A 22,931-nucleotide genomic window follows, 5' to 3' on the forward strand; every position below is an offset into this window, starting at 1 on the left:
AAACTATCACAGCACTGTTAATCAGTTATACCCCCATACAAAATAAAAAGTTAAAAAAAAATAAGAGAGCCAGCCGTGGCCTCTGCCTGCCTTAGTGGAATTTATAATTTAGCCCAAAACTGATTTGAGAAAGATGCAAAGGAAATCTAAATCCACCAGTTAGTAAAAGCGATATGTTCAAAGAATCAGAGAAACACACGTAATTCCCTGTGAAGATCAGGCAGAAAATGGGTGAACTCAGGTGGCAGGTTTTGAGCTCTGAGGCAGAGAAATCTACCTCTTAGACCTTAGTAGACCTTGTGCTTCTAAAGTGTGGGTCTAAATCATCCCCTCTAAACCACAGAGCCCCATATTAAGGACAATTTTGCCTTGAAAAAATCGAGGACACTTTTAAAAAATATAATTCAGCTTTTCAAAAGCTTGGACTATGAGTAACTCATTTAATTTAGAAATGCCTGTGAGTTCTTGGCAATCACAGAGCATATTTAGAAGTCTTTGCAAAGTGAGAAGAATCTAACCTACAGATTGCTTTCACATGTAATGAAATAGTTATGACATCTAAACCGAACAATTAATGAGGTTGACATTGTGTTGTTTCCGGCACATTTGTCTAAATGTTTACTAATTTCTATTAATTTCTATTTTGCACTTTTCGTATTTTGGAGCCAAAATTTTTTATTCAGTGCTCCAAGGTTCCCGTAGACACTGGGCATTCTGCCCACAGTGCCGAATGGATATAGCGGCCCTGCACACAAAACCCAGTGTGAGAAAGATCAATGAAATTAAGTCAAGGTGTCAATGTGTATAGTTTCCAGATAATCTGGGGAGTTCTTTCCACTCTGTGCAAAATTTCTGGAGAACCAAAGAAAGAGCCACACAATCAATGGGAACAGCATAGACACTAGCAATCAAGTATTTGCATATTCAGTGCAGAGTATAAACTCTGAGAAAGGAAAGAAAATGCCAGGGAGAGGCACTGGTTTTTTAAGGCCCTGCTCTGCAAATCCCTTGCCCGGCCCTCTCCATGCTGTGCGTCATTCATTCTTACAGCAGCCCTAGCAGGGCCTTATGATTATTCCCATTTGACAGACGAGGAAACTAAAGTCTAAAGAAGTTTGGTCACTTGTCAAGAGATTTACAGCTACAGAGAAACAGAACCAGGAGTTGACCTCCCCCCGGAGCCCAGGCTCTTTTCACAACACTCACGATGTCTTCTTTCAGGAAAGGGTGGGGATGATATGATTTTCTTTCTTTCTCTAACCACTGATTTAATAAGTGACGAATGTCATTTTCTGTGGATGGGATGCAGGAAGCGGGGTGGGGGCTGGAGTTTCCCAGAGAGCAAGGCTGAATTGATACAAGGCAGAATTCACTCTTTTTTTTTTTTTTTTTTTCTGAATGATTCATTAGTAGAAAAAACTGTGGTGGATAAAACTTCTGAAGCCCACAGGCTGTAGCAGCGTCAAGGGAATCTTTAACTGTGGAAAGTCCCAAATCACAGGTTGGAACACGTCCAGCCTTCTTCGTGGCCCTGTCACAGCTTGTCTCCAAGTGCAGTCCTGGACCACCCTCCTTGGCTATCCCAGGAGCTTCCCCAAATCCCCAGCTTTCCCCGGGCCTGGGAACCTGCATTTCAACTCCCTTTCCCTCTCTTCCTTGCTGAGAGGTAAATTTTACACCACACTTCAGTGGTTTCAGATTTTAGAACTACACTTCAGTGGTTCAGAGCCAGATTCCCCTGCCTCTTCTTTCTCTCCTTTAAGAGATTGTAAGGACTAGAGCGTAAGCCACCAGGAATGGCCAGTTCTGGGTTCACCACCATTTTGCAGCCAGGAAATTAAAAGAGAAAACTGGATATGGGGTATTTAGTTAAGTCAGGAAATGAGAACTATCCAATGAGAACTCAAACAAACAAAACCCCTGCAGGGGGTTTATCTCGGTACATCCTTCCATGTACTGAGATAAACTCTTGGAGCCTTGGCTGAAGTCATCAGTATGATTCTCACCCAGTGAGAAGCTCCTGAGTCAGAGGAGATTTTTTTTTTAACAAGCACAAAAAAAGTTTTGCTTTATTCTTCTAAATCCCAAAGTGACAAAGATACTATCAATTAGCTTCAGGGTAGCATAGAAGTATGCCAGTATTTTTCTCACACTGAAAATTTGAAGGAAGAATGAGTATTTGTTTTTTTTCTACTAGCTTCAAAAATTGAAGAAAAATCTGTGGCCAAAGCTCAGACCAGATGGGTGTGTATGTTTTTAACAAAATAAGTTAAAGAAAAAGTTAATATGTGTGTGCTACAGAAAAAAAAAATCATACCTCTTTCCCTCATGTGTCAGGAATTAATTCAATGATTTTAAATTTTTCCACAAAAGATTATCTTCTCACTTTAACGTGAGAAAGCTGAGTGTAAGCAAAATTGTATTTCATGTTTCATTCTTTGAAATAATCAATCATAAAGTTACTTTTCAACTAGATACAGTAACAGAGCATCACAGACAAGGATTCTGTAACTGAGGGAGATGCTGATGGAAGTTTTTTAAAAATTATTATTCTTATTTGATTTATTTATATTTTCTGTCTGTGCTACACAGCATATGGGATCTTAGTTCCCTGACCAGGGATCGAACTCTCGCCCCCTGCACTGGAAGGGGGACCACTGGACCATCAGGGAAGTCCTGATGGGAGTTTTTAAAGCAGCTGTTGGTACTCAGAAGATTAAAATGACCTGTTAGCAGCCAGCCCTCCCCACTACAACGAAGGAAGAAAGGAGGGAAGAAAAAAGGGGCGAGAGAGAAAGAGCAGGAGGCATGGAGGGAGGGACAGGAAAGACAAGAGGAGGACAAGCCCACTCCCGTGGGGTACAAGCGAGTGGCCCGGTGGGCAGCATGGAGGTGGCAGCCCAGAGCCAGTGGCACTGACGACTCGAGGTGAGGCCAGGGGTCTCACCAGGTGTGTGGCTGAGAAGAGCCCGGGCTATGCCTCCTGCCTCTGGACATGAACAGCCTCAGACCTGGATGGCTCGAAGCTCCACCCTCGGGGGTTTGTCTGCCTCTGTGCTCCGGAAACCTCCCCCAGGTCTGCAGCATCCTCCACGAAAGGCTGGCAGAAAGCGTGCCCTTCCAGAATCCGACTTCCTCCTACGGAATCACATGCCTCTTGCTTAACCACTGATTTCAGAATTAAAGCAACAACAACAACAACAACAAGTGCCCAAGGGTAACCTCAGCACCCCGACCTCCATCCAAGGGAAGGTGCGTCAAAATCTCTCCCCTTTAAGTGGACAGAGGGTTCAGGAGTCAAGCTGCGAACAGTTACAAAACGGAAAGAAGTCCCAAGTTTCAGACTTTTCGGGCTTGGGCCTAAAAAGGTTTGAGTCTGAAAACGAAAACACCTTCCTGCCAAAATAAACTGTGATGGACGCTCAGACCCCACCACCTTTCAGCCAAGCATTTCCTGTCCTGCCACAGCACCCCCACCTGCCTCACACCAGCTCTGATGAGGGAGGGCTATTTTTAAGATGCCACAGCCAGGACCAAGAATGAGAGAAGTTATTTATTTATAGTTACACCTTTCAAGCATTCTTTCTCTCCCTTATCTCCAGGAGATACAGGCCTGGCTTGACTCTCCCTTTGAATTTAAAATCCCTGGGATAAGAAGGACTATGAAAGGTCACAGATGCCATCCATGACCTCTAGACTGGGATCATCATTCTGGACAATATACAAGTTGGAAAACTGTTCACTCCTTGAGGAATCCATCCTACCCCAGGCTTGTGCGACACTGTGCTTACATTCGTGGCTTTGTAATTTAAAAGATTCCAACAGTAAACACCCCTACTTTTTTTTTTTTTCCCAACAGAGGATTCCATTATCATGCAAATAGACATTCCATTATCTACCTGGGATTATAAACTCAGACCCTTGTACTGGGTTTTTCGAGGCAGGGCGTATGTACACATCAGGTTCTCCGCATCAACAAGCTCTTTCTGGTGTCTAGCTGCATCCTTTCATGCATAACTCAATGATCTTTTCTCATTCTGTTAAATGAGCCCCTTCTTAATACCAAGACTTCACAGGACCCATTGCAGATCCTTGGAATTTGCCAGTAAACCAAACAGAAACGCCCTCCCTTGTAAAGTGCACACAGAAGTTTCATCTTCCAGTTGGCTCCTACTCCCACCCACCTCCACACACACACACACACACACACACAAAGTTCACGGCCATTATTGTCTTCACAGCCGTTTCCCCACCTGACATTTGGTGTTGACTGATGTCTCCCTGGTGGCTCAGATGGTAAAGCGTCTGCCTACAATGTGGGAGACCTGGGTTCAATTCCTGGGTTGGGAAGATCTCCTGGAGAAGGCAATGGCAATTCACTCCAGTACTCTTGCCTGGAAAATCCCATGGAAGGAGGAGCCTGGTAGGTTACAGTCCATGGGGTCGCAAAGAGTCGGGCATGACTAAGCAACTTATGCCTATGACTATGATGTCTCTCGCTACAGTATAAGTGTTGTGGAGGCCACATTCCCTCTTGGATTCATCACGCTATCACAAGCATCGAAAATATGCTAGATGCTTAAAACTCCTTCAATGGTCTACTTATCTCAAATTCTTACAGCATTTGGAATTACAGAGAGTGCTGAAGAGGTCTTTTTTTTTTTTTTTTTTTAAGATTTTTTGGTGTGGACCATTTTTAAAGCCTTCATTGAATTTGCTACAATCTTGCTTCTGTTTCATGTTTGTTTGTTTTTTCTTATCTGAGAGGCATGTGGGAATCTTAGTTCCCTGACCAGGGACAGAACCTGCATGTACCCCTTGCATTGGAAGGCGAAGCCTTAACCATTGGACCACCAGGGAAGTGCCCTCACCTTTTTTTTCTTTTCTTTTTTTTTTTTTTTAGTATGATGCCTTCCTAAATACCCTAGCTCCACTATTTTTACCCACCGCCTCAGGCATTGTTATAGGAACTACTAGAAGGACAAGAGGCTGGCTCTTCTCTGAATTCACTAGTCTGCGTGTTAAGTGAGTCGACCTTGAGGCTGATGGCTCTCCAGAACACGGTGGTTGGTTTCACCCACTCCCCCTTCCTTGCGGCCTCGACTTCTCGTGGGTTCGTGCAGCCAGCCGTGTGGCATCATGGCCGGTGGGGTCATAATTTAGCTTTTAGTGAAAGGAGAGTCCTTGCTGCCTCACTGTGCTTGTGCAAAGTATGGTGCCTTGTACTACTCAAGGGAGAAAGAGAAAAGACTGGACTGTGGAGTGCAGAGCCCACGTGTAAAAGCAGGTCTATCAGAAAGACGGAAACACTTGACGATGCGGTATAACCTGGCACAACTCGGGAACCTGTAAGGGCTATGGATCAACAGTACCTGGCATGGGGTGGGTGTTCAAGAAGGTTTTACTGACCAATGAATGGAAAAATGACTTCCCCTGTCAAAAAAATGTGCAAGCTAGAGTATTCAGATAGTCTTACTTCTTGGAAGATTTACTTACTTCTTCAACGGCTTCTTGGAAGCTCCAAGTTCTTATTTTAGGAGCACATAGACACATATTTTGATTGCAATGGAAAAAATTAAGTAAGAACAGAAATCCAGCTGTTGTTCACTCACCTTTTTACTTAGGTGGGGACCGTTAGCGGCCCCAGCGCCTCTCTGCCCTGAGGGTGGCACTTGATACACATCTTGTTCCTGGGTCCCATGGCCGGTGGGGACTTGGTAAATTCCCTGATTTTGGTAGGAAGGCGGCACTTGGTAGACGGTGTCTCGAGGGGCGCCCTGTGGGTTTGGTATTTGATAGAGCTTCTGTTGGCCAAAGGGCGGCGGCCCCAGTCCCGAAGTGGGCAGGTCCTGATTGGAGGAGGTCTCCTGCACTGGGCCAATCAGAAGCTTCACCCGGTTGCCAGGGACAATGCCCTGCCGGCCGTGTAAGGAGCAGAGCCACCACCCCTCCAGTCCTCCTGTGTTCTGCTCGATGACAGTCAGGATGTCTCCCTTGCGGAAAGCCAGCTCCTCGGCACACTCCGGGACATTGTCGTACAAGGCTCGGGCCATAAGATTCTAGGCAGGAAAGAAGAGAGGGGAAACGCAGGTTAGCAGATGAACTGAGTCCTTGAAACACCTAAGCCTGTGTTCTTATGGAGAGGCACACTTCCTGGAAAGAGGAGGATCCAAACAATAGGCTGTAAGGAGAAAAACAGATGGTGCAGACAAAAGACAGATCCATACGTACTGTGTCTGCCACCAATGACATCAGACCGCCTCCTCGGAAAAGCTCGGAACACCACCGAGTGCTGTGTTCCAGCAGCAGAGGCTGTGCCAAGGGAATTACGAGGAGCTCGGTGAAGGAGCTGGAGAGCAGTTCACTCTACAAAGCATTTTTCTTCCTTGCTTCAATCCAGCCGAAGGAAGAAAAATATATTCCAAGATATTCAAATGGACTGCAACAGACATTTTTAAAAACTATATTGGAGGTAAAGAGAGTCAAAGAACATCCCCCCAGACAAACAGCACAAATGGCGTTTATATCCAGTGTTAAAATGGAAACAGAAGTACTCTGATCTCTGCCTTGGCAGGCCTTAACAATTCTTACTCTCAGTTGATCAAGAGGTCCTTGGATAAAGGGAGACTCTACAAGCGGGGTATGTTTCCATGATAATCCCGTGCGGAGTGCAGTGACGGTGGTCCACACCTCCAGACCCGAGCACGCGGAGCTCCAAAGAGGTTACCCCACGTGGGCAGGTAGAGGCCACCCTGTCCTCTCTGGTGCTTTGTTCCCACCTTTCCTGAGGGCCCCTCCTCACCCCACCACTTTATTTCCTCCTCCTTGAATCTCACCATTCACATCGGAAAGGCTCTGCCTTCCCCTTTCATGGGCCCCAGACACTTTCTCTCTTTGTGTGAAGGCCCGTCTGGCACTTTCAGTACTGAGCAGACAGCCAAAGTAGGCATTCGGCGGGGAGTGGGTAGGCAGTACATGCCGACGTTCTTGGAAGTCTTTCAAAGGCTTGGCGATTTCATTTCTTGGCATCAGTCATGTCTCAAGGCACGAGGGTAGCCTTCCCCACCCGGATGCCGGCTCCTTCCCAGCACACACAGAGCCCTGAAACGTTGCAAATTCATCTCCAGCCATCGGAAAACTCAAAGCGGTCTCTTCAGTGCTTCACTAGACAGTCGGGATGCCCTTGATGTTGGGGTGATGATTATCGGCTGTGGGAGAAAAGACTGCCGATTGGATGGAGTGTGCTCCGATGACATATCTGTGGAATTTGGGGCTGCTGTTGTCTGGACTTCTGCCCCCGTGTTTTCTTCTCTAAAAATGTGGATTTGATCTTTCAGCCTCCTGCTTTTCAGCCCTTCGTCACTGACATGCACGCACTATCTCCCCCTGTACTATGCCCCATAACCACAGGTCCTGCGCTGTGGGTCTGTCCCCTGATCAGCAGTTGGGGAGGTTCCTACTTTTACTCTGTTAACCAAGCTCCTCTGAGTACAGTGCAACGGCTTAACCTGAGCAAACGAGATGAAGCCCTGGAACTCAGCGCCCAGGAAGCCTGGTGATGCTCTTTAAGAATAAGCCTGAAGTCCCTGTTCTCGACGGTTTTCTGATCCAGGAAGCCTATAACGTAGACAGGAGGGCAGAAAAGGGAAGTTAAAGGACTGAGGGGTTTGTGTTCCAGGTGAAAGTTTTACTTGGTATTTATATTCTAGGAAGCTTTGGGTTCCTTCTAACAAAAGTTCACATGCAAAAAAATAAAAACATGCAGCACCGTAACCTGATGTGAGGAACCATTTAATGATGGTTTTCAGTCCTAACCTGAAAATCTCTTATGTTTCTCTTCTCCCATCTTGTGGGTGATCTGTCCTTGAAAGAAAATTCATTGAGTTGAAGAAGACAAGACTCTTTTCCTCTGTACCTAAATGATGGGAAGGAAATTCAGTCAGTTCAGTTCAATTCAGTCGCTCAGTCGTGTCTAACTCTTTGTGACCCCATGGACCACAGCATGCCAGGCCTCCCTGTCTATCACCAACTCCCGGAGTTTACTCAGACTCATGTCCATTGAGTCGATGATGCCATCCAACCATCTCATCCTCTGTCATCCCCTTCTCCTCTGGACTTCAATCTTTCCCAGCATCAGGGTCTTTTCAAATGAGTCATCTCTTCACATCAGGTGGCCAAAGCTTCAACATCAGTCCTTCCAATGAACATTCAGGACTGATCTCCTTTAGGATGGACTGGTTGGATCTCTTTGCAGTCCAAGGGTCTCTCAAGAGTCTTCTCCAACACCACAGTTCAAAAGCATCAATTCTTCTGTGCTCAGCTTTCTTTATAGTCCAGCTCTCACATCCATACGTGACTCCACCAAAACTGTCCTGAGGTGACAGAGCAGGGAGACAGCTGACCACTCTGGACTCCGTCCCGTTCTCTGGGGCCCATTCAAGGACTGGGAATGGCTGGCAAGGAGGCCCTAATGCCTCCTGACATCAGGAGTGACAAGGCTGGGACCAGATCTATGGGAGCTGAGGGTCCAGAGCTTGATACTGGTGATCAAGAAGGGAAAGAAAAGAAACAGGACAGGGACCTCCCCAGGGGCCCAGCGGATAAGACTCTCCCTTCCAACGCAGGCGGCCTGCTTTCCATCTCTGACTGGGCAACTAAGGTCCCCTATGTTGCCTGTGGCCAAAAATCAAAAACAGAAACAGAGGAGACTAGAAGCATGAAAGACCACAAGCCTCATGTGTATACATGAGCTCCGGGCATCTGGAGTTGGGTCATGGCTGTGGAGCTCTGGGAGGCACTGAAGTGGAGCCATGGACCACTATCAGCTCGAGGCGGCTAGCAATCCCTGCATGAAGGCTAGTCGAGATGGTCTCTGCCTCTTGACCCCATGACCCTCCACTACCACCAGCTAAGCCGCACGTTCAGGTTTCTAGACAGGCCGCCAGAGCCGCTTCTCGTGGAGAACCCAGGGAGCCGCTTGTGGACGCACCGTGGGTGTCTTCTGACTAGCTCCTCCCCCGTGCCCACAGAGACTGGGATTCAGGGAGTCCGGTGAGGCTGCTAGAGAGGCACCCCTGGCAGCCCGGTGCCTCAACACTGAGAGTTATTCTCAGCCTCGGCCTAACGGGAATAAGTTATTTAATACCTGCACGAGCTACAGGGAGCCAGCAACCTCGCACACAGAGGGGTTACAGCTCCTTCAGAGGACCTTCAGAGGACACTTGGACCCGGCCTCCCTGTTCCAAAGATGAGGAAACACATCTGGCGGAAGGGGACAGTTTATCATCTGCCCAAGGCCACACATCAGTGGAGTCAGAGATGGGAACAGAACTGTGGTCTCTTGGCCCAGTTCTCCTTCCAAGACTCCAGGCCACCTTAGCTCTAGTTCATACTGTTCTGCAAACTGGGCTCCTTTCCATTTTACAGTAAAGCTTTGAAGACGACAATTCTTTTTGTCATGTCTAGGGAATAAGTCAATTCTTGGAGTTCGGGGTCTTGGCTGTGTGACTTGGGCAGATTACTCCCCCCAACCTTTGCACCGGAACTTCCTCATCTGTAAAATGAGAATGAGGATAGCATCCCTATGTCATGGATTTGCAGTGAGGATTAAATGAGTTCATTCAAGTCAAGTCCTTAAACATAGTGGGAGACTTGGGAAGCAGTGTTGACTGTTTAATGTGTTGATGGTGCTTTGATGGTAAGCTTCCTAGTAGGTTACCTCCTCAGTTCGCAATCAAGGGTTGGTGATGCTATTATATATACTTCTTTGTACATTTGATGTTTCTCTTGCTCATAATTACACTTCAAGAGAATTGTATCTTGAAGCAGTATTTCTCTGAATTAAGAATGAGTTCTGGTCACTGCAACCTCTTGTTGAGTATTTGCCTACAAACAGCAAAAGTGAAATCATTGGTTGATTCAAGAGACCTTCTGAGACAAAGTAAAATAATAATAATAAAAGTTTCCCAGGTGACTCAGTGGTAAAGAACCTGCCTGCCAATGCAGGAGACATGGGTTTAATCCCTGGGTCAGGAAGATCCCCTGGAGAAGGAAACAGTATTCCATTCCAGCATTCTTGCCTGGAAAACCCCATGGACAGAAGAGTCTGGTGGGTTACAGTCCACGGGGTCTCAGAGAATCAGACACGACTTAGCAACTAAACAACAATGGTATTTCTGGAAAAGTTTTATGAGGTTCCAGAAGAGTACCACCCATCAGAAAATGTGGAAAAACATGGGCAAAGAGGAGCTTGACTTTTGAAAACACTTGATATGTTGAGGCAAGAATTTAGTAAGAAGATAATAGCAAAATTAACTTCAACCAGAACAGGAACCATCTCATTCAAAAGTGCACAGGCAACTCACAGACAGGCAGGTGAAGAGTTAATTTCCCTGGTGAGGACAAGCTAGAGGGAATCTCTCTCTCAGTGGTTCCTTAAGGCCACAAAGTCAGAAGGTATCTCTGCATATCTCACAAAAACCCAGGCAAGACAGTTTGCCTGGTTAAGACCTACTGCTTCACCCACTCTCCCTGGGATATTTATCTCCAGGGCAGGAAAGGTCAACACAGAAACACATAAGGAAAGATAAGAGAGCTATGTAATTTTATATCCAGCTGGATGGTTAGCCTCCAGAGGGTGGCAGTTAGAAACGTGGCTAGAGAGCTTGGCAAAGCACCAACACAGTCGGGGCACAGAACTCGAAAGCCAGAAGAACATCAAACAATTACGGTCCAACTTGTTCACTTTACAAATGAGAAAAACGAGGCCCCAGAAGTTAATGATTTGCCAAGTCACCTGGCAAGACGGTCAGAGAGCTGAGCTAAGAATGCGGGCCTCTTGTCTCCAGCTCGAGAACTAGGATGGTATTTAATAAAGTCAGAGGCATGTGCTACAGAAGCTGTGGTTCTAATTAGGATGGGAAACCTGCATTCAGAGTCATAAATCCTATTTGAGGGACTCTAATCGTCTCAGCCTGTGGCGCTGACCCCACCCTGGTCTTACTTGAAACTGTCCTGGGCTTCTATGCTCCCCATCCTGGTTCTCCTTCTTCCCTTGAGCTCAAAACCAGTCATTTTCCTTCTCTTCCACAGGCCATTAAAAAAAAAATTTTTTTTAAGTTTTATTATTAATTTATTTAGCCACATAAATTTATTTAGCAGCGCAACATGCAGGATCTTTGTTCCTCGACCAGGGGTTGAACCTGTACCCCATGCAGAGGAAGTGCAGAGCCTTACCCCTCGACCGCCAGGCAAGCCCCTATTTTTTCCTCCCTATCCTTTTAGAGATCATGTTCCAAAAGGATCTCTCCTTTCTGAGCTCGCTCTCTACAGGACATCTCATTCATGCCGATGGCATCTAAACACCCAGGTGACACTAAGATCCACAGCTCCAGCCTCGATATTCCCTCGGCTCTCCAGTCCACTTCCCATCATCTAGTGAGCATCTTCACTTCACATCCAAGTGCCAAAGCCCCCTCCTCCTGGTCTCTCTCAGTGAACAGCAGGCACACAGCTGCCCAAGACTGGAGCCTCAGAGGTTTGCTGAGTCACTCCACAACCCGAACCCCAATCAGCTGCGACCTGCTCATCCTCCTCACTGCCGCTCCCCGCTCAGGCCACCAGTGACTTTTTTTTGGTGGGAAGGGAGGAGAGGGCAGGTATGGCAACTTCTTCCCACCTCCAAACTCATCTTCCACATCACCAGAAGAGTTCTCTTCCCAAAGTTGTTTCCCTTTCTAGTTCTTGGGGATAGCATTTCTTGAGATCAAACCAGTCAATCCCAAAGGAAACCAACCATGAATACTTACTGGAAGGACTGGTGCTGAAGCTGAAGCTCCAATACTTTGGGCACCTGATTCAAAGAGCCGAGTCATTGCAAAAGACCCTGATGCTGGGAAAGACTGAAGGCAGGAGGAAAAGGGGACGACAGAGGACGAGATGGTTGGTTGGCATCATCGACTCAATGGGCATGAGCTTGAGCAAACTCCAGGAGATAACGGAGGACAGGGGAGCCTGGCCTGCTGCAGTCCATGGGGTCACAAAGAATCAGACACGACTCAGTGACTGAACAGACTTGTACCATCCCATTCAAGACCAAGAACTCCTTAAGTTCAGGGAGGCTGTTCTTCCTTGGGCATTTTCAGAACCAGTGTCTGAAGCAAAATACACACTCATTGTGTTTGCTAACTTGAAATGGACTCTGATTCTGGTTCTCTACAGAGAGGGTGAAATGGTTTTCTAGAGATGTCTGCAAGGTATGTGGTGGAGATTTTGGACGTGGGGAGATGAACTACCAGGACCAGAAAGATAAACGGTGCATCCAAGTCACTAAGCCTCAGGGCCAGAGAACGTGGGAGGCGGCGGGCAGGAAAGTGCCCGCCCCACCCTCTTAAAACAGGATGGGGCTCCTGAGTCTACTGCAGAAGCTCTGAGCAAACAGGAAGGCCAAGAGGAGCCAGCCGTTCCCATCTGGTTAAATACAGTGGTTTCTGTGAGAGCCTTTCTCTCCCTTCAGCGCAGCAACCAAGGTCTGCCGGTGGGTGACTGAGCACCACTCACGCTTTGCCAGAATACTTGGCTCCTGTGATCCCCGGGTTCCCAGGCTGTACCTGAGGACTGGGAGGAAAATGCCCAGCGTTACAGCAAGTACACAGAGCTCCGGACCACCCTGGGTTTCCAGACCCGCTCTTGCCTGCCCTGCTACCAAAACGTCAATTGCGCATTACTCCCACTGCCAGGGAAATGATCTTCCAAATACGGAGAGGTGTGACTTATAATTTCCATGACCATTTATGCCGTTCTCTGAAGAGAAGTGAGACACAATGACTGGTGTGTCATCCTCCCTTCCCTCCCCCCAACCCCGCCTGGACGGATAGCATCATCAATGGCCCAGCTTCCTCTTATTATTCGGCTTCGTTCTATATTTACCACGCAGGAGCTCCTGCCAAGGCCTCGGGGCCGCCACATTCTCAACAACGTGACTTTCCTGTGCCCAACCCCAGCGCCCCCACCACAAACTTTAGCCCTGGACTCCGGCAGGGACATGCACACAGAGCAAAGGAGGAAACGGTCATGGTCAAGGAAATCGGTCCCCAAGGAAGTAGCTGGGGGATGAGCGTGAGCGAAGTCAGTCTCAGGACACACGGGAGAAGAGCAAGAGGATCTGGTGTCTTTAGTCTGCCGACAAAAATCAGCTTAGGTCTTTTCCATTACAGTTTATTACGAGCTTTAGAATACGATGTCTTGTAATAACCTATAATGGAAAAGAATTTTAAAAAGAATACAGAAACACACACCTATGTGTGTGTGTCCATGGGATTCTCCAGGCAAGAATACTGGAGTGGGTAGCCATTCCCTCCTCCAGGGGATCTTCCTGACCAACCTAAGTCTCCAGCATTGCAGGCAGATTCTTTACCATCTGAGCCACCAGGAAGCCCTGTATGATCCCGTGTACACATATAGCTTCCCGGGTGGTGCTAGTGGTAAAGAACTCGTCTGCCAGCAGGAGACTCGAGATGCCGGTTCGACCCCTGGGTTGGGAAGATCCCCTGGAGGAGGAAATGGCAACCCACTCCAGTATCTGTGCCTGGAGAATTCCATGGACAGAGGAGTCCATAGGGTCGCAAAGAGTCGGACATGACTGAAGCAAGTTAGCATGCACGCAAGCATGTATATATATATATGTATCTCCAAGTCACTTTGCTGTAGAGCTGAAACCGAACACAATGTTGTAAATCAACTCTGCTGCTGCTGCTGCTGCTAAGTTGCTTCAGTCGTGCCCGACTCTGTGCGACCCCAGAGATGGCAGCCCACCAGGCTCCCCCGTCCCTGGGATTCTCCAGAACCCTGGAGTGGGTTGCCATTTCCTTCTCCAATGCATGAAAGTGAAAAGTGAAATCAACTCTACTTCAGCTAAAAAAACAGTCAGCTCCAGTCTGAGAGCCATCAAACCGCTTTGGCCTTCTCCTGCTCCCATGTTTAGGATATAGTGGGATGTGAGATTTCCCCAAAGAAGGACACAGTCACGGTCCAAAACCCTGGATATCTGCAAGTGTCTGGGTTTTGATTCTTGGAATACTTGGTTTAGACCTGGATTCTTTCATCAGATGACATCTGGAATGTGGAATTTTTTAAAGAGCTGAATCCTCTGGAGATTAAGTAGTAGATACAAGGCTTTCAGGTTTAGGAGTGAGAAGATATGATGCAGAGCGCATCTAAGGTTTTTTCCTCAGTAATATTTTTCCATTGCGACCTGACACACTTTTCATTAGGTGCCCTGAACCAGCTGCAGAAGGGCAGTGTGACATCCCGCGAGGTGTCTACGAATACTATAGTCCCTAGTCGTGTTTCCTGACCTCTGGGGAGAGTGTCCACCAAAGGTCCCTCTGCACTGGGACCGAATTTCAGTCAAAGATTTACATATCCTGGAAGGTGCTTCTGAACCCCTATGATGATCACAAAGCTCACACCAGTGTCTTGGACTTTCTCTGAATATTCATGTCATCTACTTGGCTCCAAGTTCTCACATCCTCTAAGATGTTCATTCCTGAATGGAAGGTGCTTTTAAAAAATATGGCCTTGGGCACTTGTCTCCCAAAGGTGCTCTTTGGCCCTGACATGCACGGTGCGGCTGTGCCCCGGGCATGGTGGCCCAGGAGGCGCCCAGGTTTGGTTCCTTCCACGTTGGCCTGCTCCATGTTGGTGAGGGATGGTTCAGAACCCAGCATGACTTTGTGGTTCACAGACCAGAAGGGCATTAGTTCTTGAGAGCCAGTGAGAAGACAGACCTGACGCTCACTGCAAACCTGGATATTTTTAATTAATTAACTTATTAATTTTTGGCTGCCCTGGCTCTTTGTTGCTGCACGTGGGCTTTCTCTAGTTGCAGAGAGTGGGGGCTACTCTTGGTGGCCGTGCTGGGGCTTCTCATTGTGGTGGCTTCTTTAGTTTCGGGGCACAGGTTCTAGGCGCATGGAGTTCAGTAGTTGCGGCATGCAGGCTCAGTAGCTGTAGCTCTCAGGCTTAGCTGTTCCGAGGCCTGTGGAATCGTCCCAGACCAGGGATCGAACCTGTGTTCCCTACATTGATGGGCGGATTCTTATCCAATGTGCCACCAGGGAAATCCCAAGAAATCTGGGTATTTGGATGTCAGAAGAATTTTTCTATGTAACTAGATTTTGTAATACGATATGGAGAGCATAGTTGAGATTAAAGAAGTGGTTCTTCAAGTGCTGGCTTTCTGCCTGCCCTAGAACAAATGCTATATATTTACCCCTGATTTTTGAGGTCGATGCAGGACAGAAATATCCACATGCTGGGACCTGTTTACCAAGAAACCAATGGTGGCTGGGAGCAAACCCTCTGCTTCAAATAAGAAAAATGGCAAACAGGTTGTCAGGTGGTGGGTGTGTGTGTGCAAGCAAGTGTGTGACTTCACAGCCAACTTCTATTACTTCTTGGCTGGCTGTGGAGGATGGATTTGATTGCTGACATTAATTGAGAAAAATAAATCAGCTTTTGCTCACAAGTTTGATGATATACATGTGTCTTTATGAGCTCAATTCTCTGCTCTTTTGTGGTTTGGGGATTTTTTTCGGGGAGCTCCTGAGGGTCTGAAAGAAGGTGAGAGAACACCCAGGTTTCTGTAGGTACTCAGAACCAGCAGTCACGCATGGCTCGACGAGAGCCACCAGGCTAGAATTTTAGACTAAGATGGGATCCCAGAGATCACTGTAGCCCAAGCTTCTTGTTTTACAGCCCAGAGAGTCTCCTATTAGATAAGCAGCAAAGCAGATCTAGCGTCTGGTTCCCCTCTTAATCTCGGATTTTCTTTTCCTGCTGGACTAGGGTGTGCTTCCTGAGAACCTTCTCCATCTTAGAAGTGAGTACCATTGCTATTAAGCCTCAAATGCTGTAAGCATTTGTCCCAGGTTGCCTGGTTTTGATAGATTTAAGCATAGTGTATTGGCAAAGGGTCAAAACCACGGGGCAGGCACAAATGCTTTTCAGGGTCTGTCCCTAGATAAATCTGACAGGCGCCATATAATGATGATGGCCTGACACCCACTCACCCAAAAGACAGGTTTTATTAACAGCAAAACAACCATCTGGATTTCAGCCAACATTACAGTGTTGGCACCGAATGACTTCTATTTGCCTGTCTAGACAAATCCCTCTAACATTCAGGTACTTGGGGAAGTGAACTGAGAATTAAGTCATAAATGAGTAGGGGACTCTAGTCCACAAATATTATAATGTAATTCCCCCCAACTGTATTATTTCCCAATAGTCAAAACACCCAAGTTGTAACATCTAATAAAGCATATTTCAAAGAAGGGAAAGATCTTCCTATTTCCACATGCCCATCTATTTTATCTTCCTGCATCAAGGTATGCAATCCCCAAGGTATGAAGTTATATCTAAATCCATGAATTCATATATGTACATATGCTATCAATCTTTGCCTCCCAGCCAGAACACAGCTGATGCAACTTGGGTGGCACCCCTCACTGGAACTCTTAGATGACTCCTGACCTAGGTTTGATGCCTGATTGTTATTCTCCTACTTAATTTCTGAAGTCCTCAAAGAGTTTTTAAAAAATGGATTTGTACACTTGGCTGAGCGGGTATATACAATCAGAGACTGTCAGCACTGCATTTGCAGACTTGCCTCAAGAAAGAATCTTTAGATGCTGAGAAGCTAATCTTAGCTTCTCAGTCAGAAGAGAAAGGAAAGATGGCAGGAGCAAATGGAGGCAAAGAAGACCTCCAAACGAAACTGATGAAGCTGTTCGGTGGCTGGGGACACAGACAAGCTCCTAGGTGTATAAAGGATGCGCTGGTTTATGAGCATAAAATAGTTTTCTTCAAGGTCCATTATTCATGAAGCATGCATTTAGAACTGGGCCTGGAAGAAAACTATAGCACACATTTTTATGTTATATATAAACAACATAATCTTCTACAATAGGACGATTATTAGGAAAATGAAGCCAACAGAAGACTTCAGAGAGCTCGGCTGGCCTTAGAGATGGTCTGATGATTCTACGCATGACCTTATGAGGCCCCACGCTTCTTAGTACCTTGTGGTATTCGCTTGAACAAACTGGGGCTAAGTACGTAACAGGAAGCTTCCTTTTGGTTACAAACTGTTACATGAAACTCAACTTCAGTCATGTTAAAATGATGGCAAACTGTTTTATGGTTGTATTTTGGTGCTTCTATCACATAAAACCATTGAGGCAATTATTGTTAAGCAGAAGGAAGTAGGGGAGATTATAGCAGTGATTTTTCACTAGCGGGGATTTTGTTCCCCAGGTGATATGTGGCCATGTTCAGAGGCATTTTTGGTCGTCACATTGTGTGTGCGCATGTGCGGATGTTACTGGTAGCTAGTGGTCAGAGGCCAAGGATGCCGCAATGCACAGAACAGTCCCCACAAGAAGGAATTATCCACCCTCAACGTCAGTAGGGCTGCAGGGGGGAAACCCGGACAGAAGGATGCACGCAACATTACTAAATCGATAGAGTCTAATCTCGGTCCTCATCTTGTCAGACTAATGACAACGAGTCACTTGCCTTTTCTGCCTCTGTTTCCCCATTTGCAAAATGGGGATAATGAACACGTTCTTTATAATAACATCAAGAGGAGTCATGGAATTATATATGCAAAACACTCTGACTTCTTCAGAAGAAAGGGTCTCTGTAAAATCAAAGCACAGTTATGATTACTGCACTATTATGAGCTCATGAAATTGCATCTTAAGAACTGCACTCCTCCCCCTCAAAAAAAAGAAAAAATATTCCTCCGGGGAAAGAAAACAAACCAGAATGATCTCATCGTGATTACACCTGCCACACCAAAAAAACAGACACAGTTCAGAGAAGCTAAATTCTTTCCCTCCAGCAACGAAGTAAGCTGCGTCTGTAATTAAGATCTTAATAAGGGAGGGCGGGAGGCTGGATGCAGATGCCGCAGGCTCTGAAGCGCAGAGCCATCCCACCAGGTTTCAACAAGAACAATGGAAACACAGCCTGCTCACTGCTTCGTGCTCTCTCAGGTGTTCTCTGCATGGTCCGTATTTCAAAGCGGTCTTGCCTTCATTTCTTCACTTCCACAAGGAGAAAGAAAAGGACCATCTTATTATTTACAAGTAAATGTGTGTGTGCTCAGTTGCCAAGTCATGTTGACTCTTCGCGACCCCAAGGACTGCAGCACTCCAGGCTTCCCTGTCCCTCACCATCTCCTGGAGTAAAATGTGATGTTGTAGATATTATTTAGAAGTAAATTATGAAAGGTGTGCCAGAATCTACTTTAGAAAAAAGCCCCTAGGCAATTTTCTGATACAAAGCTGGAAAAAGTCAGATAGAAAGCTGACCTAAGGCAAAGGGGATAGCCGATTGATCTTGGGAGCAGCTTGTGTTTCGTGTCCAGAACGGCCACGTGTAAACTTCCCAAGATGGTCCCCGTTTCAAATCTCCTTCCTGGGGTTAGACCATCTGTCCCATGTTGGGGTCTGTGAAACAGGGATACGTACCCACAGAAGGGAAATATATTTTAAACTAAAAGTAAAAGATAGACATTTAAGTATGTATCTTGTTAATGGATCTGCCTTGGTTGAATTTAGGATATAGGAGAAAAAAAGACAGGTACTGATAAGAGTCTTGGATTTAGTCAACAGACGTGTTCTCTCATTGGCAAGGAATTGAGATCTGTTCCAAGGGCATCCGGGCCTCTGTAGGACTGTCGAGCCGTCCAACTTCACCGTGGACGCCCCTGGGCCGTGTTCCTATCATCCCTTTCCCGGTGCTCACTGCGCTTAGCAGCTCTGAGTGGGGAAGGATGGAGAATCAGAGAAGAACACAGAAGTTCTATCCCAGAGGAGCACTCAAGGGAAAAGGGACTGGTTTTCTGCCAGGGTTGTTTGGATGGTCCTGAAGCAGTGCTGGTCCTCTCAGCCACATTTCCTGCTGCCTCTAAGTCATGCCATCAATGATGAGCAACAACAAGCAAGCAAACAAAAAAAAAAAACCAGTGACAACAAGAGGCTCGTCGACAGATCACTAGCGCGTCCTGTGAGGAGGCTGCAGAGCCTAGAAGCCGGCTTTCCCGCCTCCGCGGTGTGCTGGCTTGGCTGGTTACGGCTATTCGGGGGCTGAGAGAGGGAAGTCCAGCTCATTCCTTCAGCAGAGTGCAGAGCCTGGGAACAGAGAAGCCTGAGGCCTGAGTCAGCCCCATCTTCTGTGGGAGTGAGGTGCTGAGTTCCGGGTAACACGCCGACTACCACAAGTCAGTGAGACTACGGCTAATTCATACAAGAGACAGCACTGGGTTTCCACATAACTAGAAGAAGAAGAAGTTAGGAAAAATGCTGTCTAAATACACATTGCTTTACTTCAATAGAAAGATCTGGTTCAAATTTTAGCTGTATGTGCCATTTGGTGATCACAACTTAGAGTTTCACAAATAATCCCCCCTCCCCAACACACACAACTAAGGGTAAAGAAAGGAATGAAACTTAAATTTAAAAGATGCTATTAAGCATTTTTTTGCCATGCTTGCTGGGATACCAGGGGCTGGGATTTCACGTATTCAGGGTTGCTCAATCTTTACTTCTGGTAAGTATAAACATCAACATTCCACATAAGGAACAACTTTGGTAACATCTTATAACTATTACCTTGACATATTAGAAATATCAGGAGGAATTCTCATCTGCAATGTACATACCAAGATCTACAAAGAAATAAGATGTCTTCAAATCAGTAAACCCAGCCTTTGAGTAAGGATCATGAACCACCTACCTAAAATACCATTTAGCACAACTCATGTACTAAATTAATTGGGGAAGAGGCTGAGAGAAAGGACTAGTCTTTTTTTGTCTCTTTCAAAAAGGAATAAACTGGCATTTAGTGGTCCATGATGTCTGTGTGTTCTCAGCTGCTCAGTCGTGTCTGATTCTTTGTGGCCCCATGGACTGTAGTCCACCAGGCTCCTCTGTACATGGGATTTCCCAGGCAAGAATAATGGAGTGGGTTGCCATTTCCTACCCCATCTTCCTGACCCAGGGATCAAACCCTGGTCCCTTGTGTCTCCTGCATTGGCAGGCAAATTCTTTACCACTGAGCTACCTGGGAATCCCAGTCCATGATGAGACCTAAGCATATGTATTTAAAAACACTCCACTGGCAGCTTTATTGGGTTGGCCCAAAAGTTCATTATATATGGAAGATATGTGAAAAAACCCAAATGAACTTTTGGCCAACCCAGTATTATCTCTATGATTAGCTGCCCCTCCCCACACCCCACCTCAACGATGAAAAATCACAGTCACATGCCATCACTGCTTATATTTTCTGGGCAGTCTGTTCCACCTTCCTCAAAGTGCATGCCTGAATTCACCTAGATCACACTGTCTGCCTTTTGAAAGAAGGCACTGCTCTTTCCAGTGCAGAGTGGAAAAGGTTACCAATGAAGCATTTATATTAAAACGAAAATTCCTCAGGAAGACAGTAATGAGTGAGAGTGAAAAGCTGGCTTAAAACTCAACATTCAGAAACCTAAGATCATGGCATCCGGTACCATCACTTCATGGCAAATTGAAGGGGAAACAATGGAAACAGTGACAGACTTTATTGTAGGGGGCTCCAAAATCACTGCAGATGGTGACTGCAGCCATGAAATTAAAAGACGCTTGCTCCTTGGAAGAAAAGCTAGGACCAACCTAGGCAGCATATTAAAAAGCAGAGACACTACTTCGCTGACAAAGGTGTAGTCAAAGCTATGATTCTTCCAGTAGTCATATATGGATGTGAGAGTTGGACTACAAAGAAAGCTGAATGCCAAAGAATTGATGCTTTTGAACTGTGGTGTTGGAGAAGACTCTTGAGAGTCCCTTGGACTGCAAGGAGATCCAACCAGCCCATCCTAGAGGAAATCTATCAGTCCTGAATATTCATTGGAAGGACTGATGCTGAAGCTGAAACTCCAATACTCTGGCCATCTGACTCGAAGAACCGATTCATTGAAAAAGACCCTGATGCTGGGAAAGATTGAAGGCAGGAGGAGAAGGGGGCGACAGAGGATGAGGTGGTTGAATGGCATCACTGACTCGATGGACATGAGTTTGAGCAAGCTCTGGGAGTTGGTGATGGACAGGGAAGCCTGGCATGCTGCAGTCCATAGGGTGGTAAAGAGTTGGACATGACTGAGCGACTGAACTGAACTGTAATGTTCCCCCAGGCGTGTGGAGTCCTCCTTTACTAGTAAGAAATCCCGCAGGGAGATAACTGGAATGTTCAAAGTAAATAAGAGGGAGGCGGGGTTGTTGACGAAGTATAAACGGGGTTTTTTTTTAGGGGGACCCCTTTTCCATGCCCATGTTCTTTGCAATCATCCATTGCCTAGGTAACTGGTAGCTATTTTCTGCATTTTAAATTGAAAAGAGAGTATTTCTTCCCAGTGGCCCCATTTTGTTTATCTTGGCAAGGAGGCTTGGTAATTAAGTCTATAGTTACTGGAGGGCTGGGATACCAGGGGCTGGGATTTCAAACCAACTTGTTTAGGTTCCTTTCTAGCCCTAAAGTGATCTAAAAGCAGATCATCAGCACCTCTAACTTTATACCTCTGTCCCTCTGACTCCAGTAGGATAAGGGACGTGGTTTACCTTGAGCCTTGCTCACCTCCTGTATCAAATCCACCTTTGATTCTTTAGTCATGACTTTTCTCTTTTTTTCAGTAATCTTTTTGTTATGGAAAAACAATTCTAGTGAAGATTTTCTTGTACATTTTAACCTATATAGTGCATCTATCAATATACCTATATATGAGTATATTCTGAATATTTTATATATCTTATAAATGCATCGTACCATAGCTGCCATTTTTAAATGCCTACTATGTGCTAGAAACGGATGATTTTCAAATATTATATCCTTACAACTATCTAATGAGACAGGTATTATTACTCCCATTTTATAAATGAGGAAATGGAGGCTTGCCTAAAATTCTACTGTTAAAAAGCAACAAAAGTGAGATTTAAAACAAAATCTATGTTCTTTCCAATAGGCCATATGGGGAAAACTCTTTTAATAGCTATTTGTGTATTTCATGTAATCCAACATTCAGTTCAATGTTTGTTGAGTACCTACTATGAGCAAGGGCCTATAACCTCAGGAATATCAATCTTATTAATAACAATGAAGATACCAAAGCACTAATATATTAGCAAGTGGGGACACAGGTGTGTTGGTATACCCCTATGTCTGGCGACCGCATTTCTACAAGACACAGCCAGGCCCATGGAATATTTAATAGTACTCAATTATCTTAACATAGTAAATAGAGTTTTGACATAATCCAAGTTTTGAGTCCACGCTATCCTTTCAACGTCTGTTGGGCATATACTTATATAAAGAGAGCTGGGGCCTGCTAGAATTGTCTGTTTCCAGTGCAGCCATGGTAAACATCTCTCCATGGAAAACATCTCACTTCGGCTTTAGAACAATCCATGAGGCCGGATTAACCCTAGTTTGGTGGTGGTGTTCACTCCCTCAGTCGTGTCCGACTCTTTGCGACTCTAAGGACTGTAGCCTGCCAGGCTCCTCTGTTCATGGGATTTCCCAGGCAAGAATACTGGAGTGGGTTGCCATTTCCTCCTCTAGAGATCTTCCCGACCCAGGGATTGAATCTGTGTCTCCTGCATTTCAGGCAGATGCTTTACCACTGAGCCACCCTACAGATAAGAAAGCTGAGGCTCACAGAGCTTAACTTGCCCAAGGTTACAGAGCATCGAGTCACAGGAAACAGAAATGCCTTTCCCCAAACCCCACGCTCTACCTTGCCTCTACTGCAAGAACACCTAAGACCAAGTCCCCCGTCCAGGCCCCAACACAACAGATCCTGGATCATACTTTTTATTCAAGGGCTTGCC

At 46.0% G+C, this 22,931-nt stretch overlaps 1 protein-coding gene across 2 annotated transcripts in view; it reads right to left on the reverse strand.

Annotated features, from left to right (window-relative positions):
• Positions 1-22,931, reverse strand: part of NEDD9 (neural precursor cell expressed, developmentally down-regulated 9) — a 121,430-nt gene that overhangs the window by 26,058 nt on the left and 72,441 nt on the right. For both annotated transcript variants that reach the window (XM_040249287.1, XM_040249286.1), the window contains exon 2: positions 5,613-6,059. In XM_040249287.1, the coding sequence (XP_040105221.1) occupies positions 5,613-6,059 (447 nt within the window). The remainder of the gene's footprint in view (positions 1-5,612; positions 6,060-22,931) is intronic.

This window comes from Oryx dammah, unplaced genomic scaffold (assembly GCF_014754425.2).
Source record: "Oryx dammah isolate SB20612 unplaced genomic scaffold, SCBI_Odam_1.1 HiC_scaffold_11, whole genome shotgun sequence".
Classification (NCBI taxonomy): Eukaryota; Metazoa; Chordata; class Mammalia; order Artiodactyla; family Bovidae; genus Oryx; species Oryx dammah.